The sequence below is a fragment of the Acipenser ruthenus genome, chromosome 1 (assembly GCF_902713425.1).
Source record: "Acipenser ruthenus chromosome 1, fAciRut3.2 maternal haplotype, whole genome shotgun sequence".
In the NCBI taxonomy this organism is placed as follows: Eukaryota; Metazoa; Chordata; class Actinopteri; order Acipenseriformes; family Acipenseridae; genus Acipenser; species Acipenser ruthenus.
Window position 1 is genome coordinate 29,830,221 of NC_081189.1, and position 22,474 is coordinate 29,852,694.

The 22,474-nt window shown below is 37.3% G+C and overlaps 1 protein-coding gene across 5 annotated transcripts in view; it reads right to left on the reverse strand.

Moving 5' to 3' along the window:
- LOC117420538 (A-kinase anchor protein 2) overlaps positions 1–22,474 on the reverse strand; it is a 165,847-nt gene that overhangs the window by 95,349 nt on the left and 48,024 nt on the right. For all 5 annotated transcript variants that reach the window (XM_059023358.1, XM_059023376.1, XM_059023354.1 and 2 more), the window contains 2 exons: positions 11,275–11,355; positions 3,057–3,187 (listed from right to left, as the gene is read on the reverse strand). In XM_059023358.1, the coding sequence (XP_058879341.1) occupies positions 3,057–3,187; positions 11,275–11,355 (212 nt within the window). The remainder of the gene's footprint in view (positions 1–3,056; positions 3,188–11,274; positions 11,356–22,474) is intronic.

A 22,474-nucleotide genomic window follows, 5' to 3' on the forward strand; every position in this document is an offset into this window, starting at 1 on the left:
TTCCATTTGTTTAACTGCAATTTGTTTATTTTTTCCAGAAGATGTACTGAATTTAAAGGCCTAGTCTGTGTCCTTATACAACCCTCTATCCCCTACATCCTATTTCCCTCTCCTCTCCTGACAGAGAGGTGGATGGTGTGCTGAATAATTATCATCTCTATATGCATTTTTCAGTTATTTACAGCATGTGTAAAGTACATGCTGCTGAGACAGAGAGTGCTGCTGAGACAGAGAGTGAATCCGAGAATCTACAATCCTATGTAATCTTCCTTCATTTCCACGCAATGCTACATTGGTAATCAGAAGTGGGATAGGGACCGTACACTGCAGGAAATGAAGGAGGGGATCCAGGAGGGGCGAGAGACGACACTACAGCCAGAACGGGTCGAGGATGGAGTTGGGAGCTGGCTGCGATGAGGGCAGAGGAGAGCGAGATGCTGCCGGGTGCAGGAAACTGACAACACCCCCTACCTGGCTCCCAGAACTCATTGCCTTGCTCTAGGCCACATCACCCTGCACAACACCGCTACGACAGTCCACCAACTGTGGACACAGGGAGCCCTGGGTCACCTGATCAGCCAAGACTACAATGCTGACGCAAGCTCCCGGGTTGTTTTCAGGACTTTGTTAGTCCCCTCATGACGAGGAACTCTGAGGGGGGAGCAGTGTAACGACCCAGCAGTCTGCGCTAACTAGGAGGATTTGTTTTGCTGTTTGGACGCGGAGAGAGTGTTGAGCGGCATGGGGCAGGAGAACACTCCAGAGTCTTGAAGGTTCAAAGAAGGGAGCTTGAGCTGGCAACAGTAAAAATGGTAGAAGGGTTTTGTTGTAGAGAGAAGAAGGAAACCAACGGGCTGGTTGCTGTGAGAAGACAGAAACCAACAGGCTGGTGCTGAGACCGAGAGTGCTGCAGAGACACAGAGCAGAAGACAGAGCAGGAGAAGTGGGACTACCAAGGACCAGAGATTGTACTTAGTGGTCGTTGCTTTGGATTTGCTTTTATTTTATTTTTATTCTTGCGTTTTACTTTGGCATGGTCCACGGCAGACAGTGGTCCTTTATTGTTTATGCGTCCTGTGTTAAAAAACCGTGAATCCGAGAATCAGCAATCCTGTGTGATCCTCCTTCATTTCCACGATCTGCAATCCTGTGTGATCCTCCTTCATTTCCACGATCTGCAATCCTGTGTGATCCTCCTTCATTTCCATGATCTGCAATCCTGTGTGATCCTCCTTCATTTCCACGATCTGCAATCCTGTGTGATCCTCCTTCATTTCCATGATCTGCAATCCTGTGTGATCCTCCTTCATTTCCATGATCTGCAATCCTGTGTGATCCTCCTTCATTTCCATGATCTGCAATCCTGTGTGATCCTCCTTCATTTCCATGATCTGCAATCCTGTGTGATCCTCCTTCATTTCCGTGCAACGCTACAATATGTTTTGCGGGTGGGGTAAGATCTTCAGGCATTTCGCTAAGGCTTAATTGGTCACTGCATCCTTTGGAAGCAGATATTTTTACTGACATACTTTATAGCACTCTTTCCAACACACATGTTTTATGTTTCCAGTAAATATGTTGTTTAATTTTTATACCCTAAAGAACCTGTGAGGTTTGAGGACACAACAAATACATAAATATAACATTAATACAAATGAGTCTAATAATGTGTAATATTCTGGTAACATTGAATGTGTGGCAAATGAAATAGCATCTTTTACCTCAGACTAGTCTTAGACTACCATACAAAAAAGGTGCTACAAATTAGTGCTAACTGACTTAAGTGAGCATGTATTAAAATCGTAGTAAATGTTTAAATGGTTATTTTTCTAAAGAATTAAAATTGTTATACAAAGAATGTAGGTTTATTCCCTTGATGAATATGTAAAAATAACCTTAGAGACATGAAGATGGATTACATACAGCCATCTTCACACAGAGGGGTAACAGTGGTGTTCACAGACATCATAGTGAGCTTATTCAACTAATTGTGCATTCTGCATATGTAAAATGTCAATGCAATAAAGACAGTAAATTAATGCACAATTGAATTGAAATAGTTACAGCAGCACAATGTAATTAAATAGGCAGAGCCTTCTTTACAATACAGATGGCTGATTAGCACAAACAGCTGGTAAATGTAATTTCAAAGAGAGGGTTTCTGAGCATGTGAGCAATTACACCCAGGCACATTTCTCAATGCAGTGACTACTGTATGTATACTCAAGTTGAACTCCAGCTGTTTTTATAATGAAAATCAGACTCATATTGAAGACTCAAGAGACTTCAAACCTTGTATTTGAATCCATAATAACTCATACATTTTTAAATGGCTATAGTTTTCTTGAAAGGTACCATAGCACTAGACACTGCAAATATCAACGTATTCCCAAATCAATTATGACACAGTCCCTGTGTAGTGTAGGTGCACAATATGTAAGTAATAACCCATGACAGGGTGTGCTGTAAGACCATTCTTACCGCACACCCCAGGTGTGCAAAGCAGATTGTAAAGGTCTGATAAAATATCCAAGCCCTTTTATAAGACCTTGTTCATTGCCAATTTACTGTACTAAAGAACAAACGTAGCTCAATGGTATGAGAATTAATATACACTGGAATTCCATTGCAGAAATGAGTTGTGACAGAGAGCATAATCTATGAAACACCATTACTTTCTTTGATTTTCAATTGGGGCTGTCAACCAATCTATTAACCAAAGGTCTCAAATGCTTTGAGTCCTCATACATTGTTCTGAACAATAACATACCCCATATATTAGCCTGCATGTCCATTTTCTAAAGATTTTTTTTCTTTTTTTCCATACTCCACTTTTGATAAGAATATATTGTCAAACGTCTGGACAGGCGGGCTTAATTCCTCCCGTTTCAAAAGAAAGAACAATAAATACATAGATAAATTAAAATGTACAACCGCAGCAGTTCAATCAGCTTTGAAAAAAGGGAATTTCATGGATCTGCATTTCTGAGTAAAATCCTGACCAACTTAGCGCTCATCATGTTGTTCTTAACTCATGGGAATTCGGAAGGCTGTACCTGTGGATGTTGTCCTCCAGTTTCTTCACCTTGAACTCGTCTTCCTCTGTCTGTCTCCTCCGGGATTCCTCCTCCTCTACGGTGTCTGCTGGAGCTCCCTGCAAAAGCCACCGCTCTCTCATCGCTTTGGACTGTGTTGGAAATGGAGAAGGAGGTTAGTTACAACAGTAGAAAACATCTAAGACTGTTGTTGGTATCTCTTAAAACAGTGTATTACAGTTTAATGATTTCATGTTATTTATTTATTATTCATTTCTTAGCAGACGCCCTTATCCAGGGCGACTTACAATTGTTACAAGATATCAGATTATTTTTACATATAATTACATTATTTTTACACATTATTTTTACATACAATTACCCATTTATACAGTTTTTACTGGAGCAATCTTGGTAAAGTACCTTGCTCAAGGGTACAGCAGCAGTGTCCCCCATCTGGGACTGAACTCACGACCCTCCGGTCAAGAGTCCAGAATCCAGAGCCCTAACCACTACTCCACACTGCTGCCCATGTTACTGTACTTCTCACTCTGGAATGCCATTGTAAACAGTATCATGGTCTCAAAGGGGAATATTTTCCTGGGAAAATATATTTTTATACAGTACATACTGTGTAGCATATTTATGGGTAAAAAAAGGTGTTGATCTATAAACAGTATACATGTCCACAGCTGGTAGCAACATGGGCTTAACTTTAGAGGGCTGTCAGTGAGTGTATTTCTCTTTAAAATTCTATTCTAAGTATACACTGACATGTAACCGTGTCCTTGGGGAGCCCTCTTCCTTCTAGTCCAGGATATGGGCACTTTTCCATGGAAACAAAACTATATGACTGTAAGAAACAAATAAAATAGTGTTCTGGAATGTCGACCTGACATTTTTTGTACAATTAATTTGTACTATTGTAAGACTTCATTTGTTAAGTTGGTTTTAAGGTTGTGTGAATATTGTGGTTCGTTTGCAGTTTTACCAACTCACTCTTATAATCTCAATGGATTTTACCTGGTTAAAGAAAGGAGTATTGTTTTTTTTATGAACCTACATTATAGTGGAAGTTGTTTTGCTTGGCATGTTTTCAGTTGGGAGCAGCTCCATGGGAAGTAGAACCTAGTATTTATAAAGTGATGAAGTATACCTCCTATCAGAATGGTTTATTTGTTCATTTTGTCAGGGGTCACATTTTGAACTGCATAATGAACCCTTATATTTATTTTTCAGGGCATTTGTCTTACAAATGGAAACATTCACTTTTAACACATATTCTCTAGATTTCCCATAAATGTTGGACCTGTAAATATAGTCACAGGTATTTTCCCATTTACTCTATATGTCAAGCGAGCAAGAAAAATTGCAAGAAGACAGTGGTCTTCTCCAGTTCATTAAATGTCTTTTTATTTAGCTGCCATTACATTCTGTGTTGGTCATTAAACAGATCTTCTAAATGCATTTTATAAAACACAGAGAGTAACATCATGTTTAACATCAGAGCAACCACTTTCGTGAGGTTTCAGTGTGTTTCCGCTTAACAGCAAACAGACAAATAACAGATGTGCTGCAGAACCCTCTGACACAAGTAATGGTTTCAATTTCCTATAAAATATTAATGTGTGTTTCCTGCTATTACTGGATATCCACATCCAAAAATGACAAAACTAAAGCCTAGGAGAAGGTTATGGGGATATTCTCTGAATTAGGGGTTTGGATTACAAACCACTACACAATACAGAAAGTGGCAATATCTTTTTATTGTGCTATGCATATAAATCACTGAAATAGTTTTTCTAAATAAGTTACACTGTGTATAAAATAAAATATCTTACTAACCTGTTGAGGCTGTACACAGACTAAATAGAACATCTGTTCCGCCATTGTAGAATTGGGTAGTCTGAGAACCTGTTTATAACTAGATCAAATGGCACAGCCTGTAACTTCATCCTCTTTTTCTGCATTGTGTTGGTCACAACACTATCAGTCTAGATGGCTTTTAATTGTTCTAGGTTAACAAGCTTATTACCTATCAATGAACTTTTAAGCATGGTATAAATGAACCAGTATATTCTAAAAGGTAAAAAACAACTGTTATGTGCATTGTCCCCCAATTACATTCCCTTTTACACTGAAATGAAATTCACCGATGTGTTATTTTATCATTCTGTACACTCTACTGCCACTACAAAGGTAGTTTTAACTGTATGGACACAAGCTTCCTCAACTAATGAATCTGAGGTTAAAAAGGATATTGCTGAGGGGCTCCCGAGTGGCGCATCCAGTAAAAGCACTCGCTAGAGTGCAGGATGCGCTCTATAGCCTGGACATCGCCGGGTCGAGTCCAGGCTATTCCACAGCCGTCCGTGGACGAGAGCTCCCAGGGGGCGGTGCTCAATTGGCCGAGCGTCGTCCGGGGGAGGGAGGGTTAGGTCGGCCAGGGTGTCCTCGGCTCACGGCTCACCGCGCACCAGCTACCCCTGTAGACTGGCCGGGCGCCTGCGGGCTTACCTGTAAGCTGCCCAGAGCTGCGTTGTCCTCCGACGCTGTAGCTCTGAGGCGGCTGCACGGTGAGTCTGCAGAGTGTAAAGAAGCGGGAGGCTGATGGCACACGCTTCGGAGGACAGCGTGTGTTCATCTTCGCCCCTCCCGAGTCAGCGCAGGGGTGGTAGCGGTGAGCTGAGCCTAAAAATAATTGGGCATTTCAAATTGGGGAGAAAATAATAAAAAAAAAATAAAAAAAAATAATTGGCAACGACTAAATTTAAAAAAAAAAAAAAAAAAAAAAAAAGGTTACTGCTGTAACATGTTACAAGGTCTGGCCTTCACAGTTGTTGTTTTTTTAATAAAACTCCCATCATGTGACCCCATGTGATTGGTCTATAGTTCATTGGGAATGTTTAATTATTTAAAATATTTTACAAGGAAATTTTTGATGAAACATCTATTATTCAAAAGTGACCTGGGGAGGGCTATCATAAAAGATGATACAAAGATGAGCATTGCAGTAATAACCTGTATCGCCACACAAAAGCTTTACCAAACATTTTTATGGTATAAGCTTCATAAATCCACACCTGTTGTAGCATTGCAACTTTGTAGCATCTCCAGCATATTGCGATGGGATGTATGAATAAATGCAAAATGACTGGTGGTGATACCTTTTTTGGCAGTCACAGTTTCAGAAAACATTTGTTGGTGATTGTGACAAGGAGACCCTGTCGCTGGTTCTGGAGTGCATGTGTGCCTTTATGGAAGCAGCTGGGACACTAGACGCATTGCTAAGGAAGTAATTGAGCAGAGAGGCTCAACCCAGTGCTGAGTTTATTGAGAGGTCCTGATTGGCTGGGGGGCATGATCGGGGAGGCTGTGCGGATCTCAAAAAGTGTCTGCGCTACAGCTCAAAGATACTGCGCGGCCATTGCTACACAGATGGGTGCTGAGCAAAAGCTTGTGTGTTTGTTTACATTGAGGAGAAGAGTGAAACCCTTCCACTCCAAGATAGTGCTTGTGAAGGCATTGCCCAGCTGAGGCCATGTGAAAAGGCAGTTTGAAGAGACAGGAGTCACCGTGAGAATGCCGGGACTCTGTGAGCCCAGAAGTTGGTCAGTTTAGAGAATGTTGATCCCAAACAGTGTATAGAGAGGGTTCGTGTAGAGTATTCGGTTCCTAGAGCGGGATGTTCCTTTTATTGGGATTAGCACTTGCCATTTGTGTGGCAAACTTTTATTTTTAGCTTTGTTTTGTCTTGTTTTCTTTATTAAATGTAACACTAGGGCTACCATTGCTGGTACTCTAGTGTCAGCACTTGTGTTGATATTAAATTTACGAGCCTGTGCAGCGTGTCAACACCCAATGCTCTGTGTCTGCCTCAATGTTGTTCAGTGATGACCCACACAAGTAACAAACCCCCTTGTTACAGGTATAAAATGAAGGTCAAATAAATGAGTAAATTAAAATATATGAGGTATCACGAGATGTGTGGAACAACTTTTTGCATGTAATTGAAGATGGGACAATTAGGAGATATTTTATAAGCAAGTGGTGGGGTAAAACAGGTAACAAATGCCCCACCCCAGACATTCTGCATTTATACTTTTGTACCAGTACTTGCTGGAAGGTAATGTAGTTAGAGGATTAGAACATGTGCAGTATACCAGCCCTTGGAAAATCAAGATATAACAACATAGGGTGGGTGCTTTTGAAAGTAGACAATGTGACCAGGAAATTGAATGTTTGTTCAACAGTGGGCGTCAGCTGACTGAACCCGTTCTCATCGGAAAGATCTTGCTGTTCATATGGTTACGTGATCCTTTAAACCTTTATTTTCATGTAAACCAGCAATACTTGAAACTAGATGTGATTGTCCACAGTATACTGGTGTAATCCACCTAACGATGATGGGTCCATTTTAATGATCTAAACATTGGCAGATCTACCAGCGCTATTTAACTTGTATTCATTTGATCTACATGATCTACATGGATCTACAGTATAACAGTGTCTGTGAGTCTCTTTAAAAATCTCCCCCTGTTTATACCAATTGAATGTTTCGCTAACATTTATTTTAAAAAAACAAACAAAAAAAAAACACATATGCTGTGTGTCTTAATGAATGAATACAACAATAACTATGATAAAGATAACTGATGCTTTTTTAGCATTGTATGCAGTGTTGTTAAAAATTGCACACCAGTATCATACTTTTTGTTATTTGGTGCTTTTTAAAAACTGCTATAAGGATGTGTGACAAAGAGCGAAGGAATTCAAGCTGTAAATCTCCCCCTCGAACAGAAAGGGCACTGCGTAAGGTTGGTGGTATGCTTCCTCCTAGATGGACAGCCTTGATGGTAGGCAGAAACTGGAAGGTGACCATATTAGGGGGAGCGTGTAGCTGTACGTACATGGAATGACTCCCTTGCAATCAGCCAAAGAGCAGAGAGTGATCGGAGTAACCATGGTGACGGGTTGATTGCAGGGAGGAGTTTTATGGTACAAAGGGGAAACAGCTACCCTGCGCTGAAAGCAAAACATGGCCAGAGTTGTGTTGTGCGGTTTTGTCGTGTAATTGTCTGTGTTTGTTGCAGAGGAGGATTAAGGACCCAGGAGCTGCTTTCCATGGGATTATAAGGAGCACAATTTCGTGCACAGAGGATTGTGGTAGTGGAGTGTTTTTCCTTTGGGACTGAAACCTGCTGTATTTTTGGATTCCCCTATACCATTGCTGGTATAGGGGTGATTTATTGTTTTCTTTTGGTTTAAATATACAGTATATGGATGTTTTTCTAAATCATAATTCTTGTCTTATATTGTTTTATATACATCACCACTCACATCCTGTCAAAGGATGCCTAATTCAAATGCAGTCTTACGGTCCATTACAATTGAGCCCCTTGGTATGTTACATATGGTCTATTGGTATTTACAGTTTTTTATATCTAACAGTAAAACAGGGGCAGAAGTACAAGTAGCTGCTGTTTCTAACTACTTAATCATATCAATTAGTTCTCAGTAGCCACTTTATGTTGCTTCACAGAATAGTGTATGTGTTTATCATTTGTAATTTGTTAAAATGTGGTATTTTTAGTTGTTAATTATAGAAGAAAGATGGGGAGAGAGTTAATCTTGCTTCCCATTGTGAACACATTATTTCACATGCTTTTTTGTCACGTAAATAGTCCCACAGGCCTATATTTTATCAGACTGTTCCGGTCACTGGGAATTTGTGCTTTTTCTCAAAAAGTCACCTTCTCCCTGGAGGCCAAAAAAAGAAAGCTAGTTATTTGAAAGAGCAAATTAGCCGTTACAAAATGGTTCTTGAGTAATGCAATGTGTATGCAATGTTAGTATTAAAAACAAAAGTGAAGTAATTTGACAAATCATAAAAAAGTCATGCCTTTTTAACAGTATAATCATGTTTCCTTTGTTTTTGAGTTTTCTACAAGAGAACTAAAATTGGACCCAGGACAGCTTAAATCTGCAGGGGCTTCATTTTTGCTACCAATACTGTGGTGTAGCTACTGGTGTAATATATACTGATGCACAAAAGAAATGCAACACTCAGGTCTAATGGATTTAATCAAATATTTTAAACATAGATATCAAACAAAACCACAGAAAATGTGAACAAAAATACAGATCAAAGATAAGTTTTCAGTATGAAACATGACACACTGTCAAAATGAAAACATTACAAAGTTAGTATCCCAGAGTATAAATACAATCCTTGCAGCGTTGACTCATAGACCTGATCAGCCTCTGGATAGACTGCTGTGGGATGTTCCAACACTCTTCCTGTGCAGCTGTAGCCAGCTGGCGAAGGTTGGCTGGTCGCGGTTGTCTCCTGTGGATGGCACTGGCGATTTTGTCCCACAGATGTTCTATTGGACTCAGGTCGGGAGAAAAAGCTGGCCATGGCAAGACCTCAACATTGTTTTCTTGAAGTCGTGCAATTGTAATCCTAGCACTGTGTGGTCTTGCATTGTCCTGCTGGAAAAATCGACACTTCCAAATTGCCTTACAGGAATGGAAAAACTGTTGCCTCAAGGACTTTGTCAATATATCGCTGAGCAGTAAGGTTGCCCTCAATCTGGACCAAAGGCATTCTTGTGTTAAAGGAGATTCCTTCCCACATCATCACTCTTCCACCACTGCACCGGTTAACAACGCAACAGTCAGCATAACGCTTACCGCAACGTCTCCACATTGTCTTCTGTCTGGTCTGTCAAGGGCAAAGCGGCATTCATCGGTGAATGAAACACTCCACCACCCTCTCTGCCACCACCTCATATGTTCTATGGCCAACAAAAGATGGTGTTTTCATCTCTCATTGTCAACATGTTACCCTTGAATGGCCTTGAACATTTTCATGCAGACGGCGAGCTAGTCATTCTGCTGAAGCACAGGTTATTTCTTCCTAAAATTTCTTGTGCTGTAGCCACTGCAGTCTGAAAACAATTACGCAGTTGGATCAGTCAGATGTGATGGTCCTGGGCTGGTGTGGTGACACTCTGCCTTCAAGGAGGTGGCCTGTTCCCCACAGAGCCGGTTTCCTGGTTTCTCTGGACTAGTCTGCTGATTGTTGAAGCATAACATCTCATTCTCCGGGCAACTTCTCTCACAGACAGGCCGTCTTCAATCATGCCGATAGCAAACAAGCGATATTTATTACTCAAGCGGGGTGTGGTCGTATCTTTCGATGTTCTTGAGTTCATTAAAATCATGTCTTTTCGAATGTCTATTTATACAGATTCTTAATCAACTCATTTTGGCAATTTTGACTCAACTCAAATACCAAACACTGAGCCCCTGGCGTTTTTATGAAATCACATGACTTGAGCTCAGTATTTTGTTATCCCAAGGAACAATACTACTCAAACAATCAACAAACGTATCTGCTCACTATTTAAAATGAAAATAACATTATGCATGTGCCCAATGAGCTATTGATGTAAAACTTGATGTAAAGACTGTTGCATTTTCATTGTGCATCAGTATATATATATACTATATATATATAGTATATATAGTATATCCTGACTGAAACTTGGTTACCGTAAATGTAGAAATATTATGCACTCTTTTGAGAAGCATTTATTTTTGTATTATTTACAACTAAAACCGCAGATTTTATATTGGGATTGTCTGACTTTATAATGAGTGTACAGTTTATTCTTAATTGATTAATTGATAAATAAATAATGCATGGGGTAGGGTGTGATATGAGAATGCCACCCGAGGGGTGGGATGCTACATAAGTATCCCACCCTGAGGATGGGCATTCAATTCTCATTTTTATAATCTCTGGTGAGCATTTGCTTCCTGCCAGAGTTCTAAAGTTCTGTGTTGCTTGTTGTTGGGGGCTTACTCTACTTAGTCTATGTAAGTGAGTTATTAGCTCACATTGGGGTCACGCTGTTGCTGGTGTTAATCAGTGAGTGTTTCCCATTTAGCTTTAACAATATTCAGTTTGGTGACTTTTCAGAAAAAATTATTAATTATTGTTAAAGTAATTATTTTTAGTCAATACTAGCATATCACTGTCTTTGTTGAACAAATGCCTCAAACGACCCACTGAAAACGGCACTATAGGCTTAATCTAACTACCTTACCAAAATTAACATTGAGTGGTCCAAGATTGGTGCTTGGAGTCCGTGAAACTAGCCACCTGTCTATAACGCTGTGTTTCACTTGCTGCTGAAGTCGATCCTGGAAGCTGCTTTCTGCCCCTTACCTTTAAATGTTGCAGCTGCAGTATGAGATCTTCCAGCTGCCTTCTCTTATCTTCTATTGCCATTTGCCTTTTTCTTTTTTCCTGAAAGATAAATGGAAAATACATTTTGAATTCATTAAAAGTGAGTTTATGCATTTATATTTATAAGAAAGTTCATCTTTTTAAAAGAATGGTCACAAATGTATTTTGCATGTTTCGGCTATTGGGGGAAGAATGCGGCTGTAGTGAACATAGTAATGTTAGCTATCACTATAAGAGGTCATTCACATAAATCATTAAACAATAGCCTCAGTTCATGTCTACAGTACTTAAATAAACTTTCACATGCTTATTCGCCTCCTAGCAAGTCATCTGGGGGCAAATATCTTGAGAATAAGACATTGTAGAAATGATTTAAAAGGCAGATGTTTTTTTTCCCCTAAATGGCAGCACCACTTGTGTTTCATGTAGATTAACTGCATTTTAATACTGATTTAAGATGCATTACTGTTATATTTCTCAAGACCTCTACAGTACCCCGTTATACTGGAGTGTCAGGAATGCAGCTTAATACTTCACAATAGCACTGCTGTTGCAGGGACTGGTCAGAAAAAAAAGAAAAGTTGAATTCTGTCATACATGGCTTTTTATTTCTGTTAACACTTCTTTTTGTTTTTGAAGCTTTATATATATATATATATATATATATATATATATATATATATATATATATATATATATATATATATATATATATAGCGCCATTTTTTGGCTGATTTACCCAGAGAATAAATCAACATCATAATGCCCACAAACCACCATACTATAGATCCCCCTAAATACATTGTATTCACACTACTGGGATTACAAAAGAGCAGATTTTGTACATATTACACATTTATTTCAATAAAAATGTATGCTTTATTTAATGTACAGAATTTTTTTACAGAATGTTTAAGGGACTTCATATTTAATCAAATACTGATTTATTTTATATACTATCCTGTTTATAGGCACACATTAAATATAACTTACTAACTATGCGGAAACAAATGGCCTTCTTTTAAGTGTATGGAAATTAATCTTTGGTTATGTTAATATCTGTAATCATAGTGTAATGATGTAAATTAAAGCATCTTTTTAGAATTTATCCACTATAAATACAGTACATTGTGTCATCTACAGGATTAGACCACTGGCTAAAGCTAAAGTAAAACATCTGGTGCATGTCACAGGATAAGTCACGGGACAGCTGAATTGCTTCAATGTGTTTCCATAACATATCTTGTTGGTGCTCTGAATTACAGATCAAACATGTAAACGACTGCAGTTCACCCAGAGCTACGCCATCAATTATAACCAGTAATGTGTAGCTTGAGTACCTTGAGCTTATTATAGTTGTGTTGTGTCAGGCATAGTTTATATGCTTAGATTTACCCTTCAGGAAAGAAAAAAATAAGAAATGAAAAGATATAAATGCCTTATAAATGACCAAAAACACTTCTGAATAAATGGCAATTTTGAACTGCTGAGAAACTGTTGGAAGGATAAGTTACTTTTATTAAAATCACAATGCATTACTGACCCATGTCAATGTGCATGCAAATTGGGTGGAGACTTATTTTAAATAAGTTTATGAAACTCTATTCATTCATAATATGGCAGTTAAAATAAGGATGTTTTGCAATTAATTTACATTCCTCTGCAGTCTCTTCCATTTAATTTCATTTTATCAACTTAAAAATAATCTCCATTCTGTTCTGCATAAACAGGTAAGACAAACTGAAAGCCTGGCATCTGAGCAGCAAGCTAGTGAATCAATGCAACTAGAAATAAAAGAACAAGAAATTCAGCATTTACATTATTAACCCCTTCCCTTATTTCAAAGACTTCTGATGTCCTCAGACAGGCTAAAGTGAAACATTGCTCAGGTAGGTTACATAGTAATTTGGTATTGTATTACATATTAAAAATGGACCTTACTATTTCATTAATATTTCCAGTTTCACTGTGTTCTTGTAACTTCAAAAGAGCAAAACTTTTATTTTGTACTTTCTTCATGGCAGTCATGCTAAAGAACACTTCAGATTGGATTCTATTATAGTGACAGCTTCTTCAACAATAGACTAGAACACGTTCATGAATATCAAATGTATTATTAAAATAACTCATCAATAGGGGGTGTCGATTAATTTAAATACCACGCACTGATACTTACTGATTGCTAGATAAACACTTAATGTAATGCATACCACTAGAGGGCACTATCGAGCTTGATGTCTCCATCTCCTGGAGCACAGGGAAATACGTGTGGCACCTTTGTGTACAAAAAGTATCAGCTACTGTTTTACATATTGTATTGTATGAAATATAATGATAATGATTGTACTCAGGTATGTACAGTATAACGGGCAATAAAGGATGACTTTGTTGAGCAGGGGGTTGGCTATTTTTAAAGGCTAATTTTAAACAGATGTTCTGTACCAGCTGTTCTTTTTTAGAAGGTCATCTGAAAAGTCTTCCCAGGAGTGTTCATCTGCTGTTATCTTTAAAATTAAATACACCCGATGCAGATCAAAAACATTCCCGGGATATAGTGCACGGAAACTTTTATCACAGGTGTTTTCATGCCATCACACTTTTCCATGATAAATGGCAATTTTTTTTTCTGTGGTTTTAAATGAAATAATTGAATTTAATTTAAGCCTGATTTAAGTAATGATATACATATGACCAGTTCCGTGTTGCTGACACTTGCTTCTTTATTCTGTCTTCAATAATTATACAGTCAGCACTCCTGGTCTCATATCTGATTATTTCATTTTCGCCTGTTCCAGCCCTTGAACGTTTTTCAGGGAACACAAAAAAGATACAATGTCAAAAATACTTAGCTGAAAAGACTGTGTTTTAAAATAAGTAGGCTTCCATTTAGATGTACTGTAGTTGATTTTGTTGGTACAGTACTATATTTTCAACAGAAGTAGTATTTTAATTTAGAACGATATGATTCTGAAAATATCACTTGCCAAAAGAGACGACACGTGGACTGTAATACAGTACATACTTTTAAATCTGGTACGTATTGTAGCAGTATGTAAAATTCACCATTAATGACACAACAGCAAAATGAAATCAAAATGTTACCGATGCACAGAACTACGTAAAACGTAAAATGCTATGCAATTTAGCAAAAGATTAAAAAACAACAACACAGTTTCCAGAATTAAAACAGTCTCCAAAGTCAGTATTCAAAATTACAGAATATAGTTCTCGATAAGGCCCTAAAGTCACAGTGCACCTGCAAATGAAAATGCACATAAGCAACTAAAGATCACAGATTAAAAAAAAAAAACATCACAGTATCTAAACCTGTTTAATGAAGAACTGTTTTACATTACAGTAACTGGTCTCATTCGCTTTGTTTTTGCAGCATTTTTGTCAGATGAAACTGGAGGAAACGCTGTGTAACTGCACAGTAAAGACAGACTTGATTTGAGCATGCAATAAAAAATAACAATAAATGCGGGCTGTGACGGATAATCAAATAAATTGTAAAATTGAAGAGATGGGCTTTGTTTGTACCAGAAAACTGGTGACGGAGTTGAAAATCGCATGTGACGGGTAAGTGCATTCATTTAATGTGGGTTAATTTTATTCTTAATACAAGGACAGTAAAACGTGACTTACGTGCTGACTGTATTATACAACTTTGTGCATTAGCCTTTATTCCTAAATAAAACTGTCCCACACTTGGCCTAAGTTATTGAAGTAAGAAAATAGGAATTAAAGCAGCAATCTTCTATGCTTTTTTTTACAACCAAAGTGAAAAGCTACTTTATTAGTTAAGATAGTAAGAAAAGTAGATGCCACTGTCTTGAAGGGTAACATTCCTTGCCTCTTTATTAATTTGTTATTTAGCAGACAATTTTATCCTTAAGACTTAGAGAGACTAGGGGTGAACTATGCATCAACAACTGCTGCTGCAGAGTCACTTACAATAGGACCTCGACCACACCCCTTCCTTGAGTGAAAGACAGAAACTTGTAATCTTATTTATTATCACTGTCTGATATTGTCAACACTAGTCAACACCCATACCCAGTACAGGCAGATTCTTAATCCATGATCCTAATCCTAATCAAAAACAGCATCAAACACTTATGAAGTAACTGTGTTCATTCGGTTTCAGGCATAAACAAACCAGCTCCCAAAAGATCCACAATTGAGTGTCTTAACAATTGTACAAAATGGTCAGATCCATTCCTAGTTATAAAGCTTGTTAACACCCTTTAGTTAATTATACTGTAATTACATGTTGTTTCATAGTTATTACACAGTTATTACCCAACTACATGTTTGATTCCCTTATGAAAGTTTACCATAGTAAAAGCATAGTACAGTGTACAAATGTTACAATGTACAATGAGCTACATAAGAACCATATATAAAATGAGCATTTGTAAGGTTGTGAAGTTGCCTTAAAATATCTACACAAGAAGTATCAAACAATAGAGGTTTTCTATGGCCCATATACTAGTATAGTACATCCAGAAGGACAGGACATGAATGAATCAGGCTGATATGAATAGTATATTATCAGGAAATGTGTAGTCATCATGTGATATTTCACTCTTTTTGTTCTGACTGACACAAGAGTGACCAAGGAATGTCTGTGTAGTTCTTGATAAAGGCAACATTGTAAATTATAAACCTGCTATTTGTATTATTAATAAAGAGTAACTAGCTACAAAATACATTTTCTTAATTTATTATGCCCTCCTTTATGATGTTTGCAACCATTCTTAGTGGTTCTTCTTGCAATAACTCAAATATTGTGTTTTTTGTTAAGGTGCTTTGACAGGAGCTGTTTGTAGCTACCTGACATAGATAGGCTACCTGGGGTGTTTAACAGGAACAAATATATAATTAACTACTTCAGGGTCTGGATGGGGGTTTAATTGGTTCAATTAAACAATTTAGAACATGGTTGGGAAAAAGACCAGGAGTGGAACGGCCAACGTTGACCACTCCTGGACTACAGCATCCAGGGCACAATAGTGTACTTCAAAGTGGCTCCTTCTCTATAGACACTTTAGCAGACATAGCTTTGATTACACAAATCCATGTCAGACAACTAGAACTGAAAAGCAGTTCCTGAAATTATATATATATATATATATATATATATATATATATATATATATATATATATATATATATATATATATATATATATATAGAATAATTGAAAACCTCAAAAAATTGAAGCTACTTATTTTGCTACGAAATTATATAAACTGACAAAAGATGAATGCAGTTAAAAATTTGACACACAATGTAACCTTGAACAAAAAGGAATGTGTATTTTGTTGACTGACGCAAGATAAGAGAGGTAATACGTCACTGTTTTCATCTATTAAAATCTTCCCTGGCAAAACATCTTGTTCTCATTATGGTAAAAATTAATTCCTTAAATATTTGACTGAAATCTTAAAAGGTGCCTTTTTCCCATAGTGTTTTAAAATAGTTTTTCAGTAATGTTACTGAACCTTATAAAACACTGAAAAATACTAAAGTTAAAAACAAAGCACCTGTCTGTGATAACATTAGAGTACCAGTTGTGAGCTTGAAATTATCAGAAACATAAACTGAGAGCCTGCTTTCATAGAAGACTAATCTATGGAAGAATATTCTGTAGTAATCAGATGCCAATGAATTCTATTTGAGTTCATTTTAAGCATGGTTGTGGGCCATGGCAGCTTAAGTACCATATTGATGTACACAAATAAATTATTAAAAACATGTATCAATTTGCATTGTAAATTAAATTCCACAATATTTCATAGCATTGTATCACATTCCCTAATTAAATGTGACAAAATAAAGCAGTTTATATTGAATAATCCATAGAAGCCCATCGCACAACAGGAATCAAATAACTTTAAAATATGATGCTGACATTTTCTATAGTTCCACACATTGAATCTTGAAAGCGACAATCCCCCCCTCCCCTCACAGAGAGAGTTTGCAGCATCTGTGTATCATGCATAATAAAAATGGTTAATTAACTTAAGTTGCTGTATTAGGGCAATCCTGCTGAATCAGCAGTGTGCGTTGCTGTAAAATGCACCTGGATCTCTATCAGTGGCACACAGGTATTTATATTTTAGATGGGGTTTGAAGTACACAAGTCACACTGCAGGAGCACTAACAGAATGACTAACACAGAAAGACAGAAGAAGAGTGGAACTTACTCATAACAGCACTGTAGAAGCAAATGCTTTCATTATTCAGCACTCCACTCATACATGATTTACTAATTGCTAAATGAAACTTGAGACATACACATACACACAATTGTGCATGCTTTCAGAGTAAACATGGAGAATGTGTTTTTGGACATGATATTATTTTTGTATTTTATATATATATATATATATATATATATATATATATATATATATATATATATATATATATATAATATTTTCTAATAAGCAAAATACAATAAATAAACCTGAAGAGCTATGCAGTCATACCTCATTTTCCTTTGCCATATTGTTAAGGTCTATATCTAAAGTTGATGAATATCATTTCAGTCCTATGCTGTAACTAACATATAACACATTTTCATTAGTATGCAGACTAATTTCAGCTAAATCAACATTTACATTAAATTGATGTATTACTGTCGTAAATATGTTAGACTACCACACAATTTTTGGAGACAATTAGGAAATAATGTCAGCAAATCAAGAGGCAATGTTGAAAAAACAAGCTGTATTTTACAAGGCCACATTTCATTTCTTCAAATTCAGTTGTGCTACAGAGCTTTGTGCCACTCTTATCTCTTAATAAGATCTCCATACCAATCATATCAATAAAAAAAAGATGGACTAGCAAGGATGTTTATTCATTTTGGTCAGGTCAGTGGTTTTATTTCTCCCATACATCCTGCTAGTTGATGCTGACAACCCCAAAGGTGGTGTGAGGATGTATTGCTTTGTTGTTTTGAAAAGGTCCTAGTCAAGAACTCCTTCAGAATGCATAGAATTAGGACAAAAGAGAACAAGAGTCAGGGCTTATAAGGACATAAATTCAGGACCCAGGTCTGGGTTGGGTTAAGGATACAAAGCTGAAAGGAAGTACAGGTGATTTTTATCTGCAGAAAGGGAAAATACTGCTATAAGACAGATTAGACAAAAGAACCAGACAAGTTGATGTCTAAAAGACAAAGAGGTAACACTTTATATTAAGGTGCTGCTTATTAATGTTTTATAAATATATAATAGATGATTAATAACTATATTATAGAGTGTTAATACATAGTTATAACCATGCAAAAGTCATAGTGAATTACGTTTAAACACCCCCAAGTTCAATAGGTGGCTAAAACTGTCCCCTTTATAAAAACGCAATTCCGTCTATGGCTATTGCATGGTTATAAACCACCTGTAATGCTTTATTAACACTCTATGCCATAGTTATTAAACATGAATTATATATTTATAAAACATGCATAAAACATGAATAAGCAGCACCTTAATATAAAGTGTTACCGACAAAGCATTATTGCAAGCTCAGTTTCAGAAATGTTATTGTTCATGATTGTTAGTTTGTATGATGAAGATAAACGTCATCAAGGAAAAAAAAAATATGTTTGATCAACCAAAGGAGAACACGTTACAAAAGGATTATCTGAGTAGTATTCTATACATGTTTCTGTTTGATGACCAATAGCAAAGTTGCCCCAACAACTTTCACCGACCAAAAATCCATGAGACACTATAATTTCAGCCATGTGGTTATTTAACAAGGTCCTTATAAAGGGCAATATAATGTAACGATAAGGCCAAGACTGTTCACTAAATACTGACAAAATTGCATATAGATCAGAAACCTCCATGACTCACTGTGTAAAACTGAATTGTAACATCTGACAGACCCAGCCTTGATGATGCTGGTTAACCACAGTGGTCATAAGGGCACACACATATATATACACAGGTCACAATCCCAAATGCTACTTTATATATATATATATATATATATATATATATATATATATATATAATATACTGTAACACAGATGGCACTCACGGTCATTCGTTACCCAACACACAGAAATTGATTTTTAAGTGCTTATGCACTATTTTTAATACACAAAATGAAATAAAAAAGCAAAATCCTAACTCCATGTTGGAGCACTGACTACACAGGCAGTTCCCTGACTAGCTTGCAGGACGGCTAAGCCGTTTACCTGTCATCAAACCAAAACAAACCACACAGGTTTAACACAGCAGGTACTTTTTATATGACTCCTCGGAAACAGAGCACACCTTCTGCTTCCTACTACTCAGCAGCCCTGAAGAGACTGACTGTCTCTCTTTTAAACCCTGCATCTGGCTCTAATTTAGAATGTGAACCATGTGTGGGTGATAATTAACAATAAAGAAAACAATTAAATTAAACAAATGTGTTTTCGCACATGTTTTTTTCTTCAGCAGGGAGGAATATATATATATATATATATATATATATATATATATATATATATATATATATATATATATATATATATAGGTAGCATTTGGGATTGTGACCTGAAAATAGGATTGTAGTCTAGCAGAGCTGCTGTAATCTCACACAGACAAAGAGGCCCTGTCTTGTGTATTAAATCAAAAGCAGCTGCTTTACAGCTGTGCTCCCCCACCCCCCCTTCCCCCAACACCACATACTTGAAGGAATGAGACATGCTGACGTTTTGAAACTTTTCTTACAGTAAAGGAATGTTGTGTGATCATAAGAGTGGAAATGAAATAAGGGGGTGCAGATTTCCAGAAAAAATGCAACCCACCGTAACAACTGGCTGGTAACTTCCTATCTCATAGCATTTCATCGGGGAGGCAGCATGCATCATAGAGGGTTTATCTGTGTGACATGAGGGAGGGAACAGTTTAAAACAGCGCTTTCTAGTCATTCCAGCATCTGGATCTCCTTGAGGGGGAACATTTGAGTATTCTCACCCTACTGTGTTAACATTTTTTTTTTCCATAGAGTGAATGGCTGTATGTAGAGTGCATGAGTGGCACTATGCTGTGCAGGGCTCATAGAACTTGATAACATTTGCTAGTACTTGCACCACCGGTTTTAAATTAATATCCGAGACATTATTGTATTTAATAGCCTCTGTAGACAGGATGGTTTGTGGGTGACGTAAGACCCCCCCCCCCCCCCCCCCCCCCACCCCCTGAAATTCATTATTCATTGCCGTCTGCTTTTGACAAACTCTGAGGTTTTTAGTCGCGTGCGAATCTTGCCTTAAACTGAGACCTATGAGTACTAGACAAGCTTGCAATGAAAAACAGGAGGATGGACTTGGGAATCTAAACATCAGGTAAGGTAGTTTATTATTTCTGTTATTTAATTTGTATGTTTGATCACTGCATAGTAGTGATTGTGAGGTGAAACATCATGATTCTTAATAGGGCGATTTCGAGTTAATTGCAAGTTTGGAGTCTAGATAAATTTTATTTACAGAAATTTTTTTATAAATTATTACCTGCAAAAATCTCCATTCCCGCAGAAACAAAATCCTGGCTAGGCCACTGGACCAGGAAATACACAGGCAAGGTATTACAGGGTGAGTCAAAAATGCGCTCGGTTCTTTATTAATGTTTCCACAGGTCCTGTTAGCCCTCTTTGTTGTAAGTTTTTTTGTTCTAGTACAGGGTTGTTTGGAGCCATGCAGCTGATAATTATATAGTTGGCGGCAGTGGTTGGTGTTCTTTGATCAGAGTCATCATAATTAGCACTCACGAATGCAAACAGACTGTCTTCATCACAGCACTCAGGTTTATCAATCACTGTACAAAATGAAACATAAAAAAGTGATCTGTCTCTTTTTCATGTCAGCAACGGTGTTATCCAACGCGCTTCAGCTGCCATTTTAACAATACACATGCTCTCACACTTACACAGCCTTCCAAGTGCAATGTCTGAGTTCGTCTTGAGCGGCTGTCACGTGACCGACTGACTTAGGCTGGAACATCAGGTCTCCTATAAAATAACTTGTCAAGTTCATCAGTAGCTACGGTAACTAGAGTTTGTTACCCATAATAATACTTGTGCGAGCACAGTCCGCAGCAATAGAATTAATTTGCTTACCAAATAAAAAATGGTGGAGAATTGTGCGAACGCACATCATCTCATGAGCTCTAATGCTGTGGCAGAATAGGAACTGAAGAGAGAACTGAATCTTGGACAAAAAATGTTGCATGGCACATAACTATAAGGGCCCTGCCAGATTTTGCTTCTATAATCAACTCTGATTTACATGTAATAATTACCACATAAACTGAAAATGCATTTCAAATTGAAACTGAATCTTTATGGACTGAATAAAAAACTAAAAATGGAATGGGATTTGGGTTTCAGTTTTGGCCAGCTGTTTAAGGACAAAATAAATGCCATAGACAGAAAGCCAAACTTAGATTTTAACAACTACAAAATAATATGTAAAGCAACCATCAACTATGTTCTCTTTTAACTATTCGCCAACATAGTACACCCAGCTGTGGTTGTGTATTTCACTCAGTTCCACTAGTCAAATGAAGTCAGCTTTATTTAACTTTAATAGCACACCATGTATCATTAAAGGACATGCTGACATGATTATATTTTCTTAGAATATAGAATAATATTAGACTGCATGAACAACTGATCGAGAATGTTCAATTGCAAACTTGTTGTTTTTCTGGATAGGAGAATCCCCCCATTAATCAATAACGTAATCATCAGCCCTATAAAAGCCCAGTTTGTCTACTCCCTCTTGACATTTGTTTTGTTGTTTGGCCCCCTCCTCCACTGCCTCTACCTCGCAGCGGCCTTATTTAGGGGAAGGTGGCCCGAGGCTACTCGTTCCACCCCGCCGGCATTCGTTAGTTAGTTCAATTATTTTTTTAGGTATCACATATTCTGTGGCTAACAAGCTCCTATGGACAAGGCCATGGGCAAAAAATGTTTCATATTTGTATATCTGTATGGATATGTTTTCTTTTCTGTAAATCAATAAATGGTCATTCTGCATCAATTGTGGATTCTCCTTTCTGAATCAGTGTTCATTAAAGCACTTATTTTACATTAGCAATTAGTAGTTTCCAGTCTATATCTGTACATGGCCACATGGTAGAACTCATTAAATTATATTACAATCAGTTAT